Below are 14,664 nucleotides of genomic sequence, written 5' to 3' on the forward strand. Positions count from 1 at the left end.
TGTTATGTGATGGATACAAATACCTTGGGCAGCAGACTACAGATGTCAGTAGGGTAATGTAGTGCAGTTATAGTATGTGAAGCTTTGAGTGGAAAGTGAGTGTTCAGTAGTGAGGTGAGGAAAATGGTGATGCTGTCCAGGTCTCCCATCTACATTGACAGGACCGGTTACCTGTGAACTGGTGCAGTGCTCCAACCACAAAGCACAAATAGTACCTACCCATAAAGCCTGCCAAAAGAGCATGTGTGGAGCTAGAAATGACATAGCTGTGCCACATACTGGAGAGGAGAGATACTTTCTCAGTCAGACACAGCAACATAGCCAATCCCTCTGATGTCCATATTCCTTAGAAACAAAGGAAAGAGATCAGTGGCCTGTGAGAAAGTATGTTGTTAAAAAGGGCCCATGAAACAAATAATAGAACTTCACAGACCATAAAATGTGACTTGACTAAGGCCAGGGCTGGACTGAGCTGTTCAAATGGCCTAGGAGCAAACTGAACTGAGTATCCCAGGCAGTAATCACCTGGTTTTGGACTCCATCAAGCTCACACATTGCCTTCTCCCCTATGTGTCAGAACAGCTCAGCTTGAACCTTGGTTGGGGTGGTGCAGGAGAAGGCAGCAGGTGAGCCTATGTTATCACCACTGGTTGCATCCAAGCCAGGGGGAGATCACTGCAGCACTGCCGGTGCTTTCAGGTTGCCTTGTTTCTTGCCACCCATGGTCGTCCAGGACAGTGAGCCATCAGAAATTCTTCCAGTGTGCTGAAGGGCTAGTCTGCCTCTGAGTAAAGATTTTTTTAAAAATTCACATTCTTATATATTAGTAGCTGAATATTCGCAACTATTGGTTGGTGATCATGACATTTCATAAAGAGTGAAAAAAACTAAAGGTATAATTAAATGCATAAGTTGCCTTGCATCTCAGTAAGAAAAGCAGAAGATAAAGTAAATAAACACGTGATTTTAAGGGATTCAGTCGTACATATAGTATATGCTTGGCTTCTTTCTATTCTCTGTTAAATAATATAAAACATAATTCTTATGAAAGTTAAAAAAATCTGTTTATGAGATGCCATTTATAGTTTGGTAAGTGGCTATGAGAGCTCAGCTAGTTATAATGTTCTAAATTGCTGTTTCCTGCCTTTTCCTATCTGTTTGCTTTAAATTCTTATTTACTGTTTTGGTATAACTTTAATATTGAATCCTACATTTGAAGATGTTGTTAGAGAGCCTTCACCTTTATTATGAAAGATAACTAGAGTTATGACAGTCTACTGATTCCATCGGCTAATTACAGACTGTAACGTCTGTTGCAGATTGTGGTTAACTTGATTACTGGTTCCTTGCAGAGATAGATTTCTGCTATAGCTGTTTACTTTAAAGTACATATTTTTAATAAGTTGTGATTTCAAGCTTTTGTTCCTCAGTGAAGGTAACTATGAGAATTCAGATTAGAAAAATGATAAAATATTTTACTGTACATCACCAAAGGTTCAGCTGAAGTGTTCCATAATTACTGGAGGACTGTCACTATCTGGTAATAAGGCAGGCTTTTAAACAGAGTGAATAGTTTTACTGGTCTTTTTTTTTTTTTAAAGTCAGATAGTCTATGCTTACCTGATGCCATCGTATGTGCTGAAATGCTTACGTAAATGGTTCCCACAATTATGGGCTCATAGAGACATAAGACTGAGCAATCTTGGCCAGATGCAAATGCAGTACGTGAATTAATTAAGGTTACTGGCCTCAAGGTGGGGCCTTGCGTTTTCCTGGAATTAGAATGGATCCCCAGCCCACAAAGATCAGTTCCCCTAGAAGAAATGGCATCACATCTCTACTGAGCTTCCTCCGCTCTGCAGACTTTTCCCTCCTAAAGCACCACCCTCAGATTGCCACGAATTTCCCAAGTCAGAATTGGCAAGCCAGAACTAGAGATGGGCACGATCCAAAAAAAATTAACTATCGCGCGATCACCATTATCGTGGGGTTTTTCCGATCGTAATGGGGATTGTGCCCATCTCTAGCCAGAACTATATGGCTATGGATAACAGAAGCAATTTGGCAATACTTTTTTTTACTGTACTGCAGTCATGGATGTCATACTCATTACTGCTTGTAACCATCCCATTTGTACATAACAATTTCATTTTGGGATGGCGGTAAAGCAAAATGTTTTCTGAAAAAAATCCCCCCCCCACCCCCGGAATTCAAGAATTTTGGTTAGATGGTGGTTTTCTAGAGGAGTTATGAAGATAGACCAACTGCTCTACAGATAAATGCTTTTGATTGTGTGTAAGATGTTTTGTTTTGTCTCTTTCCTTTTGAATCATCAAATGCACATCAGCAATGCTCCAAGTCTTAAAATTATGAAAAAAATTACATTAGGTTTGGAACAGTAAATACATATGACTTCCTGTTTCTGGAATAAGATAAGTAGTGCAGTGAATTGTAAATAACAATAAGGTGTCTACATTTTTGAAACAGACTTGTAAATGCCACCAATGCCTAGATTCTTGTAAGAATGACCTTTAGGAAACTGGACAGGCTTCCCCTTTCAGGAAGCATATCTATAGGCTGGAGATATTTTAAAGATTGTTGATAGCAAAAGGCTGCAGACTTTCTAGGGAGCTGTGATAAATGCAAATACTAAATAAGCTTCTCCCCCCCTTTTTGTACACAGAGTGAAGATTTTCACATATATACACAGTATTGCACCAATTATCCAAGGTATGAGTCTCTCTCTCTTTTTGTCTCCCTTTTTCATTTTGTACTTTGGGAAAGAGTTGAACATAAGGAATGTGGTCATTTTATGCACTTAACCTAATCACCACACATATATATAATAATTAGCAAGTTTGTTAACAGTGGGGAGTCAGCATGTTGTTGTGTATTAGAAAGCAGGAACCCCCTTCCATAGCTGTTTGGGTAGTTCACTGAAAAGTTGATCATACGTCTACATTAATCTATCCACACACATAAGTTTATTGAAAAGTGACCATTGTTTAATGACATAGAATGACAGTGCTAGAGGTGTTTGCTGTGATAGAAGGGGCTAAAACAGGCAGAAACTATCAAGCATGATAACCACGTTCCTCTCTATGTAGGTTGTTCAGTTGTCAAGCTTGATGCTTTCACTCATCCTCTGCACTGAAGTGATTTCCACATAGCAAGTGCCTGACTCTTGCAGTAGTCCAAAGCAGGAGATTGCCCTGCTGCCAGATATATGGACTTGAAGCTGTGGTTTTCTGTATAATGAATAGAAGATTAGAGAACAGCTTTAAAAAGTTTTGTGTTATACTTCCAGGTCAGTAGCTGTACTAACAGAATGCATGAGGAACAAATCTCTAGCAAAGTTTTTCAGAGAACAGCAAGAAGCTTTACAACATTCTCTACCTTTGGGATCATATCTGTTAAAACCTGTCCAGCGAATACTCAAATATCACCTACTTCTGCACGTATGTTGTCATTTAAATTCTTCTTGTTTGGATCTTCATCTACTCTACATTTTCTTTATCAGTACTTCATTAGTACTGGAGTTTTATACATAACATTTACAGCACACTGGATTTCTCATTGTATTGTTACTTCTCTGCATATGACAACAATTACTGACTTTCGCATGGTTGCAGTGAAATGAAATTTCTGAGAAAAGTACCTGTCTTTTGGGGTCTCAAGGGATGATCATGAAAATTTCTAGCATCCCACTGCTCCCTGAACATTGCATATTTGAAAAGCCCTGTCTATTAAAAGTGGCTGGAAGTGTTCGCATTCTAGCTTGGCCCTGTACCTAGAAGTGCTATTCTTCCAGTAACAGAAAGTTTTGTTGTGGGGCTTATGTAGTTCCTCCATCTGAATTCAAAAGTGGTACTGTTGCACATTTATTTTATTTATTTTACATTGTTTATAATCCACTTTTCTCACTGAGAATTACTGAGATTACACAGTGTAAATAAATGCAGCCAAAACTGTGGCTTTTGTAATGTATAATGAACCTTTTGGGTGAGAAGTTGAGGATGTGATACTCTGACAAGAGGCTCCTGCTATTATGTGACTACTCTGAAAAAGGATTTGGAAATGGAGAAAAATGCACTGGATTACCCGTTGTGGTCATGTTTGGAAATTTGTTTCCTGAAAAGGCGTCAAGGATCTGTTTCGACCCTTTTGAATGCAGCATGCCAGTTCTTGAATTTCTTTTGAATGTACTTTATATTGTATTTCCTTTTAAAGGCTATTTCTATTGTATGAATTTTATAATGATTGGTATTTTTCACAAACTAGTCCTGCATATATCGATATATGATATTGATTGTATTATCTGTGAAAGGCCAAATCACACTAGCACTTTATTGGTCTGAGATAATCTTGCTGGACATAGGAATTTTGGATATGTAGTTACTAGCACTCATTGAGGCTTAAGTGTAGCACTCTGAGTTTCTTTAAAGTTTACTCAACCTAGCCTTGGTATATCATTGAAAAAATGCATTAGAACATTCTATAATCCTGTTGGCCATAAACATTCCTTTGAGGATTTATTATATATATTTTCCAAACACTATCACCTCTGGTCTTCTAAGTATTTCATTTGGATAATTTTGGTTGATATCTTACTTAGTTTTCATGGCTTGCTGTTCCATTTTTGGCAACCCAGCAGAGACCCAACAGGCCTCCTGGTTCAGTTGCTACACTCTTCTTCAAGACACCTGGGGAAGTGAGGAAGCAAGCAGGATTACCTGGTCTGGCTTCTGGGCAAAGGTGGCGGAGATGGGTGGACAAGACAGGAAACTAGTGATAGGGGGCTGGGACATTGTGTCCAAAGTTTGCTGCCTGAGGCAACTACCTCATTGCAGAGTTGGCCCTGCTTAGCTTTCTGAAAAGCAGAACTTGAATAGTAGCACTGAGGAAAAGGAAAAGCAGTGAGCCAGTCACCAGTAGTAATGTGCTGAAAGAGACTTTGTTCATTTATTGGCTTTTTACGTGCCAAGTCTTTCGGCTGCAAGCCTCTGGCAGTTTATAAATTATTTTGTTCTTTATTGGCTTTCTTACAAGGAAATAGAAAACCACCTTGACAAGGACACTGAAGGTTATGATGTGGTACTCGATGCCATAGATACGATGCAGAGAGTGGCATGGCATATTAATGATATGAAGAGGAAACATGAACATGCCATCAGGCTGCAAGTGAGTTGCAAATGCTTCTGTAATATTTTAGATTTCTGCTTGGCTTTTGCTTTATATGTATTTGGCAACAGCATTTTAAATTATTTTTTTTATGCCTTTACTTGCTTTTTTGAAGTATTTTTCTCAAATGTTGAATTTGATCTTGATGTATACTGACATCTCAGTGTGGTGTACTGGTTAGAATGTCGGACTGGATCTGGGGACCCAGGCTTGAATCCACACTGCCACGGAAGCTTGCTGGATAACCTTGAGCCTGTCACACACGCTCAACCTAGCCTACCTCACAGGGTTGTTGTGAGGATAAAATGGAGGAGAGGAGAATGATATCAGCTGGTTTGGATCCCCATTGGTGAGAAAGGAGGGGTAGAAATAAATAGCATTAGACAACATTATGTTGATATGATCAGCACTCCTGTCAATGCCCTGATTGACCTTTAGAATCAGGAAATGACTTGGGCAATTGACATGATCTCTCCTAGGTATCTTCTCTCGACTTGTAGATCCTGGGCAGCCCCTTGGTTTACTGGATTCCCTACAAAAAGAGGTGGAGTCAGGTTCCAGGCTGGGGCGACATGAGCCGCGTTGCCAGAGTGTGGAGGGGCAGACAGGAAGGCTAGTTCCAGCGGTGTAGTCAAAGTCCAGTCCTAGGTTGGAAGCTCAGAGTCCAGTCCAAGGATCAGTCTGAAAAGCAAGATCAGACATGCCAGGAGTTGTTCATAATCAAGTTCCAGGGTTTGGGAAAGAGCAGGGTTAGGGCTGGTCCAAGGAGTTGCAGGAAACAAGGAGGGATCTGATGCAAGAGTCAAGGAGGTGGTGACTTGCTGCTTCCATGCCTCATGTTCTTCCCTAGCTGGATTTTATAACTAGATACCAGAGGGCTGGGCTTGCAGCCAGCCACTTATGGGAGATCCTGAGCTGCTACTCATCACTATCAGCAAGTTGCTGACTTTGGGCCAGAAGGCGTGTGCTTTGCCGTGTCTCCTTCAGGCTTGCTCTTTGGCTTTTGTCTCCAGGGCTCCAAAAGTTATGCTGGAGGGCTAGGAATGGCCAACTGGGATTCACCTGTTGCCTCAGGGCTGGAGAGCGTGGCTCTGCCTCAGCTGCAGGCTGTTTTTCCTGACAAGCCTGCAGCCCGTCTGCTTGCTTGTTGGTTCCTGGTCCAGGGTTAGCTGCCCTGGGCACCTCTTCTCCTGAGGAGTCCTCTTCTCCCAAGGAACCCTCAACACTGCTGTGCCCTGACTGGCGGATTGCTCTGCAACCTGGGTCATTTCCATATGGCTTACCTTCCCTTGGAACGACCCGAGTGAGAAAACACGATCTTCCGTGTTTTTTTGCACGATGTTCCGGGTCGTTCCGAGGGAAGGTAAGCCGTGTGGAAACGGCCCTGCTGTGATCATTTTGCTCAACACTTTGTGAATAAAATCTCTTCCATCCTTTCCAACTTGAATTCTGCATTAGCAGAGACAGGATCGGATGGTCCCAGGGTGCCAGCTTTCCAGTCATGTGGTATGCCTTTCAACATGTTCACTCTGAGGATGTGGACAGGATTCATGGAAATTTGAACTTACCACCTGCTAATTCAACCATTGCCCCTCCTGGCTTCTTAAATCTGCTGGGTGGGGTATTCTGGGGGATTGGGCCTGGAAGACAATAAATGCCTCCCTGAGAGAAAGGATAGTTGCCTTGAATTGGGCAGTAGTACATCCACTCCTAAATAAACCTGGACTCTGGAGAGTTGTATAACTACCGTTCAGTATCAAATGTTACATTCTTGAGCAAGGTGATTGAACAAGTGGTGACTGGGCAACTTCAGGGATTTCTGAATTAAGTAGATTATTTCGATCCATTCCAAACTAGTTTCAGGCCTGATTATGGGACTGAAATGCCATTGGTAGCCTTGGTGAATGACCTGTGCTGGGAAATAGACAGAGTGAGTGCAACCTTGTTAATTCTCCTGGAGCTCTTAGCAACTTTTGATACCTTTCATCATGGTATCCTTCTAGACTGCCTTTCTAGGTTGGAACTGGGAGGCACCATTTTGCAGTCCTACCTTGAAAGTAGGTGGTGGTGGGGGGACTGCTGTTCCGCCCTTTGACCTCTGGCATACAGAGTCTTATAAGGTTCCATTTCATCCCCTTGCTTTTTATCATGTGCGTGAAGCCACTGGGAGAGGTTATGCAGATGACTCTCAGCTCTTTCTCAGGCCTCCGGCAAATCCCAAGGAGGCTGTGGAAACCATGAACATGTGCCTGAAGGCTGTTTTGGAATGGATGAGGGCTAACAAACTGAAACTTAATCCTAACAAAATGGAGATGTTACTGGTGGGAGAAAAGTGTGACCCAGAAATTGGGATGTCTCCTGTTCTGGATGGGGTTGCACTCCCCCTAAAGGAGGAGGTCCATAGCCTGGTGGTGCTGCCAGCCTTGAGCCTCTTATTGGATAAACATTTGGCAACAGTGGCCATTGCTGCATTTTACCATCTTCAGGCATTCCTGAGCAGATTTTGCTAGTGTGGTGTAAGCCCAGGTAAAATCTACATTAGATGATTGCAGTGCTTTGCATGGGGCTGCCTATGAATAACAACAACAACAACATTCAATTTATATACCGCCCTTCAGGACAACTTAATGCCCACTCAGAGTGGTTTACAAAGTATGTCATCATTGATGTATTGATGTATGTCATCATTGATGTATTGTCGAAGGCTTTCACGAACGATGGTTGTTGTGGGTTTTCCGGGCTGTATTGCCGTGGTCTTGGCATTGTAGTTCCTGACGTTTCGCCAGCAGCTGTGGCTGGCATCTTCAGAGGTGTAGCACCAAAAGACAGAGATCTCACAGTGTCACTGTGACACTGAGAGATCTCTGTCTTTTGGTGCTACACCTCTGAAGATACCAGCCACAGCTGCTGGCGAAACGTCAGGAACTACAATGCCAAGACCACGGCAATACAGCCCGGAAAACCCACAACAACTATGTCATCATTATCCCCACAACAAACACCCTGTGAGGTGGGTGGGGCTGAGAGGGCTCCAGAGAACTGTGACTAGCCCAAGGTCACCCAGCTGGCTTCAAGTGGAGGAGTGGGGAATCAAACCTGGCTCGCCAGATTAGAGTCCCGTGCTCTTAACCACTACACCAAACTGACTGTCTGGAAGTTACAGCTGGTACACTCCAGTCTTGTTCCATCTACACTGGTTCCCAGTTTGCTTCTGGGCCCAACTCAAGGTGCTGGTATTAACCTTTAAAGTCCTGTACAGCTTAGGGTTAGTATACCTTAAGGACACCTACTGCCATATAAACTACCTGACTACTTTCTAAAATACTGAAGGAATTGCTGGATCATTCTGTGAGGTTTGCCACATGAAGCTATACCATGAAACAGTATATTTAATGTGCTTGCTATTCCCCCTCTTGCAGGAAATACAAAGTTTACTCACTAACTGGAAAGGACCAGATCTTACAAGCTATGGAGAGCTGGTTTTAGAAGGAACATTTCGTATCCAGGGAGCGAAAAATGAGCGAACGCTGTTCCTCTTTGACAAACTGCTGCTTATTACAAAGAAGCGGGAAGAGATGTTTACCTACAAAGCACATATCTTGGTATGCCAATTGTACTAACTGAGGGAAGGGTAAGAAGCAGCATGTTTGACAGCAGAAGAAAGAGTCTGTATGTTTATAAATGCTTAATGGAGAAGTAGTAGATACATGTATTTGAACTGAGATGACCAGATGACCAGTTTTTCTTTCATAGTTCCCTTTTCTCTGTTGCAGTGTGGTAACCTCATGCTAGTGGAAGTGATACCAAAGGAACCTCTTAGCTTCAGTGTCTTCCACTACAAAAATCCTAAGATGCAGCACACAGTTCAGGTATTTTAAAAATTACATTATGCCAAGTGTGTTCTGAAACATGCCACTAAGGACAAGACATCCCACGCTGGTATCCTGTGAACAGCTGCCACCATTGTACCATATCTCAGCGGGGATCACTGGCAGTTAGATCCTCTTCAGTACTCTGCCAGTGTTTCTGGCAAAATATGACCTCTGTTAATGACTACCATCATCCTTGACATTTTTTGTATTTTGCATCTTTTAATTTTTGCAACAGGCTAAATCACAGCAAGATAAACGCCTTTGGATTCTTCACTTGAAGAGATTAATTCTAGAAAATCACCCTGCCAAAATTCCAGCTAAGGTAAATATTTCCAGTCAAGGTAATTGTTTTTTGTAAGGTATGGATTTTTCCTCATACTTTTATTCTAGCTCTTTGCATGAGACTCCTTCCTTTGGATTGCTGTGTCTGGCTTCATGAAGGCAGCTCCGTGGACGTTGCAGTCCTCTAACATAGTTGGAACGTGTCTTGCTTAATCAGTTGGCTTACAACAAGGAGAGGAATTGGCCTTGTATCTGTGCTTGAGGACGTGCATGTTCATGGTCTTTTAAAGTATGTGGGTGCATTCTCCACATCATTCTCCAGTAGTTCCTTGAGTGCTACAGTCTAGAAAGCTGGGAGAAGCATCTCCTCCTGAACAGGCAGGGTCATGAGTTTTTTCTGAGAAGATTCCTATTCCAGTTTGTCCCTATCTGGCAGGGTGCTGTGAGACTCTAATGTCTCAGTTTTAGGATTTTCCTTTCTTTCCTCTTCACTTTCCCCACTTCCCTAAGGAAAAAAGTGGGGCTTAAAGGTGTCTGCCAGGGCCTGAAACCTGGAGGCAGCCATCTCCTCTGGTAACATTCTGACCTCTACCCGCATTCTCTGGCCATTAATGGGAAAACATATGTGTGTGTGAGAGAGAGGAAGACAGCCCTTTCTCAGAAGGGGATGGCCACAGTGTCTCAACTCCAGAGGCTGCTGTGAGCCACATTGTCAACAGTACAAGGCTGGAGGCATCAGAGGCACCTTCCTAAGGCCCATTCCCACGGCGGTGAGCAGTTTTGGGGGCCAGCTTTGTTTATAGGTGCACCTAAGCCCTGCTGTCAGTGGAGGCAAGAGGAATGGTTTTGCCAGAGGCAGCAATTCATTACTAGGGGGAGGACAAGTTGAAGATGTTTGACACACCCTCCACCCCCCATGCGTGGTAGTTGGAAATGTGTGGAGGGCTCCCATGAGTTGTGATTTTTGCAGGAACCTGGAGCTGTTTGACAGTTAAATGGTGTAAGAACAAGTTTAGTACTTCCTTCTCCCTCTAAAGAGTCCCAGCCATGTCTTTTGGGGGCCCCAACCCCCACTGGAAGGAACTACAGGAAGGCTCCTTAGGAGCTCTGTTATTGACATAAGAAGGGTGTGCCCTCCCCCCTTACCACACTTATCTGAGGCCAGGCTGATGGCCAAGGAGGCTAAATCTTCCAATTGCAGCATCCTAGCAAGCTTCACGGAAGACCCTGAAGTGGGACCCATGTTTAATTTTTTTTAAAAAGCTGCCTATTTTATTTTATTATACCCCACCTTTTCCCACGGGGGGGACACCTCCCCTCCATTTTATCCTCAAAACAACCCTGTCAGGTAGGTAATGCTGAGTGGCTGTGACTGCCTTCCAAGCAGTTAGCTCAAGTTTATTGCCCACGCAATGCAACTGGCTGCCACAAATGGTTTCTGTTCATGCTAACACTATAACTCTTAGAAAGTGAAATATGCCTTGCTGCAGTTCTGCTTCACCAAGCAGGCCTCCCCTCCTCTCACCCAAGGAAAAAGATGGATCAAGTAGCAAACATTCCTGAGCAGGGCAAAATGCAGTGGCAGATAGCCGGAGACATTGGAGGCCCCTTCCTAAGCCTTAGTGGCAAGTGGGTTGGGGGTCAGACTTGTTCATAGGAGGATGCCCAGTCACCTGGTTTCAGGTGAGTCTCTCTGCAGAGGGGTATCAGAATTCAGATTTTTCTGTCCTTTCTTCTGTTTTTTCAGCAAAATGATCAAGGCAGAATAGGATGTGCCTGCTGTTTAAGGCCCATCACCACCTAAGGTCCCAGTTCTTTTCCTTATATCTCCTGGTAGCAGTGTTGTTTATGCATCCATGCGATGCATGTTTCTGTTGCAGGCTTTGTCTCTTTGCTGGTTTTTCTGACAGTCTAAGAGGACCTCCTACAAGATTCCTGTGGTAAACCTGGCATTCAGAAAGGCTTCTGCTGTGGAATTATCCCTTTTCACATGCCCCTTCTTACATGCTCAGGATAAGGCTGCTCACCACCTTGGGGTCAGGGTAGCAGTTTTCCCCAGGCCAGTTTGACTAGGGATCCTGACAGTGTTTTGCCATCCTCTGGGCATGGAGCAAGAGTCACTGGGTGTGTGTGGGGGGGGGAGGTATTTGTGAATTCCTTCATTGTGCAGGGGGTTGGACTAGATGACCCTAGAGGTTCCTTCCAACCTTGTGATTCTATGATTCTACCCTCCACTAGCTCCCTGTTTGCTCAGGCAGAAGGATCTGTCTTTGGTGCTTGTTAACTCAGATTTTCCTAAAACCTGGAGGATGAATTTAAAAATATGACCTAAATGGTTCCTTTGGGGCAGATACCTTTTTGGATGCAATCCAGCAGTCTGCTTGAGACATGGCCCAAAGCAGGGGTCCCCAACTTGGTGCCCATGGGCACCATTGCACCAGCCAACACCTTTCCTGCTGCCCGCCAAGTGTTTTTAGAAAGTGGATATGGCTAGGTGTGGCTTTTGCCAAGCATGGCTTCTTATTGACTATTGGAGATTTGACTGGCTGTGCAGATTTTTAAAAACACTGCTTTGACAGAAGCTGCTTCCACAGCACAAGGATCTTCACTGTGTGACCCAAGGTAAGCTGTAGTAGCCATTTTGTGGCTGGCTCGGCCTCCTGTAGCAGCCATTTTGTTACTGCACCCACCACACTGTGTCAGAGCTCCAAATGTGCCCACAGGCTCAAAAAGATTGGGGATCTCTGGCCTGTAATATGTATGTCAGCATAATTTTGGCCTAGATGCTGAGAAGGGGGCATCAGAAATCATTCTAGTCTGGCTATAGGCCACTCTTGTTAGAAGGGCAAACTCTTTTTTGGGCTATCTTTGGACAAACTCCTTATAGAGTCCAAGAATTAAGACGTATTTCTGACCAGGCATCAAGAAGCCAAAAACATCAAGAAGTTTGTCTCTTTCATTCAAATTGATCTAATTGCAGACAGATTTCTTTCAGGTGTGACAGGAGCAACCATCCAGAAACAGAGCCACCTCTGTAAGATCTTTCACACTCCAAGTGTAGAGAAAGCAAGGAGCCACATCGGGGTTGGGGCAGACCACTGGACCTGGGCTCCCAACATGACTTTTCTTGGGTTGGGAGGCCAGGCCCAGTGGTCTGCCCCAACATGATAAAGCTTAGCATTGGATTGCTGAATGTTGGTTACAATCTCCAGAATCATTAAAAAGCCTGAGAGACAGGTTTATCTTGGTTTGTGATTAAACACCAGCTATTACAGTAAACAACACAACATCTAATGAGCATAGAGACAATCACACCTGTCCAGGTAAATCAACAACCATCAAGGAGTTATACTCCATCCTTTTATTGTCCCAAAATGAGAAGAGAGATGGGAGAGCCAGCCTAGAACCAAAGTGGCTCAATTGAACAATAAAACAGTGGAAGTTCCAGATGGAGACATTCAGATCCTCATAGCAGCAGTCAGCAAGGGAGATTTCCTAGTCCTGATGGTTTTGTTGAAAATGTATCTGTACAATCCCTTTCATGAGGCTTGCAGGCGTGTTCTTCAGTTTTCAGAGATGGGACAACATTTATGATGAGCCTTTTGGCCTGGTGTCATTCCAAAGAGTGCTCACCAAGCGCATTGGCGACTTTGGTGGTACTCTTCATAGTCAGGGATTTTGATGGCATCATGAGCAGATCACCTTCCTGGTCCCAAGGACTGCAGGAAAGGAGATTGACTGTCTACTGCCTGGAGAACCATGACTCTGTTGCTAACTGGCTTAAAGTATGTGGTTAAAGAGCCTAAGGGGAGGGACCAAATGGATGAGGAGAAAACAGCCATACCAGAGAGGAAAGGCTATACACTGTCACCCAGGGCCCACGAAAACCTGGAACCGGTTCTGAGGTGTGTACGTTTGTCCCAACATTTTGCTTTCTTCATCTTGTTTAGTTACTTTTCTGCAGCTCGTATACTGAGTTTACTGTTTTGTTCAAAAGCATTTTTGTAAGCGACGTACCTTCACAATTCCTATCATTCCTCATAACCACCTTGAGATAAAGTCTTGTCTTTTTTCATAACTTTTTTTTTTAATCCAACCTTATGGACGGGGTGAGGGGATATGAGATGCAGCACATTCATAGGTGATTTGGATTGGAACTTGTTTAATTTTCCTGAAAGTTCAGCTCTCTTGAATTGAATTATAAACTACTCCATTTAGTTGTTAATCTTGTGAATAATTGCATGAGGTTCAGATTCTTTGTCTTATTTGGATTATAAACGTTTGAGAAGAGAAACATTATTTTTGGTGCAGAATTGTAGTGATCATAATATATATAGCCAACCAAACCCAAATGGTTGATTTGACTTGTTTGAACATGTCACATCAAGGATTGCTGGTGTCTGTTGATGGGAGAGTAGCCCTAAAAACATTGCTTCTTTTTGAAAAAAGCTATGGAGACAAACCTAATGTCAAGTACAGATCTTGCTCAAATATGATTCTGAGAATTATGGCTCTACTCTGCTTCTGAAATTTACAGGTGTGTATAGTGTTAGGCTCACTCTGAGGGAATGTCATTCTTTACTCCATAGACTGTAGGCCATTTAAGATGAGTTTGTATGAATCTACCACATTCCTATTATCTCAGTCCGCTGCTTGATATTTTCTGCGTCTTTTATGTAACTGCATTTCTCTGTAACTGTAGATAACAATGTAATCTACTAAAGCAGCTTTCAGGCATCTTCATAGGATCTCAAGCTGAAGAATATGTTTATACTTCTATCTCCAGTCAGAGTGGAATGGGCATAGAAATGATAGCAGATGTACTTGCATTTATAGAACTGATGTAAAGAGAATTTAGTATTAATCCCTTTACTAATATTATACTGAAATAACACTGCTCAAGCAACTATATTTTGAGCCTATAAAGGCTCAAAAATATATTATGGCATGAATATTTGGAAGAATCATGAACTAAAACCAGAATTATACTTTTCAAGAAAGAGAAAGCTTGTGCTTGGAGGGCAAAAGGGAGCTGTCAGTGAAGTAATTGTAGCACCAGATTTGGGCAGTTCTGCTTTTCTGAGGCTGAACTCTTTAGTCTCATTCATAGTTAAAGTTGAGCATGTGCGACATCTAGTGGGAAAATATCTGAGCTGTTTCTCTAGGTGTGCAGAAGTGATTAATTGTATGCTATCTTGGGGTGGTTACAGTTGTAATGAAATGAACATACATTCAGTTATGATGCTGGTTCTAAATGACCTCAGTAATCATATGCAGGTCTGCATTTCCCCATATTTCTCAGCTGCTTTTTTCCCTGTTGCTGTGGAAT

At 42.9% G+C, this 14,664-nt stretch overlaps 1 protein-coding gene across 2 annotated transcripts in view; it reads left to right on the top strand.

Annotated features, from left to right (window-relative positions):
• The window catches only part of PLEKHG1 (pleckstrin homology and RhoGEF domain containing G1), a 61,438-nt gene that overhangs the window by 24,674 nt on the left and 22,100 nt on the right, over positions 1-14,664 (top strand). For both annotated transcript variants that reach the window (XM_055000877.1, XM_055000868.1), the window contains exons 4-9: positions 2,684-2,730; positions 3,308-3,458; positions 5,050-5,181; positions 8,601-8,783; positions 8,955-9,050; positions 9,289-9,375. In XM_055000877.1, coding sequence (XP_054856852.1) covers positions 2,684-2,730; positions 3,308-3,458; positions 5,050-5,181; positions 8,601-8,783; positions 8,955-9,050; positions 9,289-9,375 — 696 coding nt within the window. The remainder of the gene's footprint in view (positions 1-2,683; positions 2,731-3,307; positions 3,459-5,049; positions 5,182-8,600; positions 8,784-8,954; positions 9,051-9,288; positions 9,376-14,664) is intronic.

The sequence above is a fragment of the Eublepharis macularius genome, chromosome 1, assembly GCF_028583425.1.
Source record: "Eublepharis macularius isolate TG4126 chromosome 1, MPM_Emac_v1.0, whole genome shotgun sequence".
In the NCBI taxonomy this organism is placed as follows: Eukaryota; Metazoa; Chordata; class Lepidosauria; order Squamata; family Eublepharidae; genus Eublepharis; species Eublepharis macularius.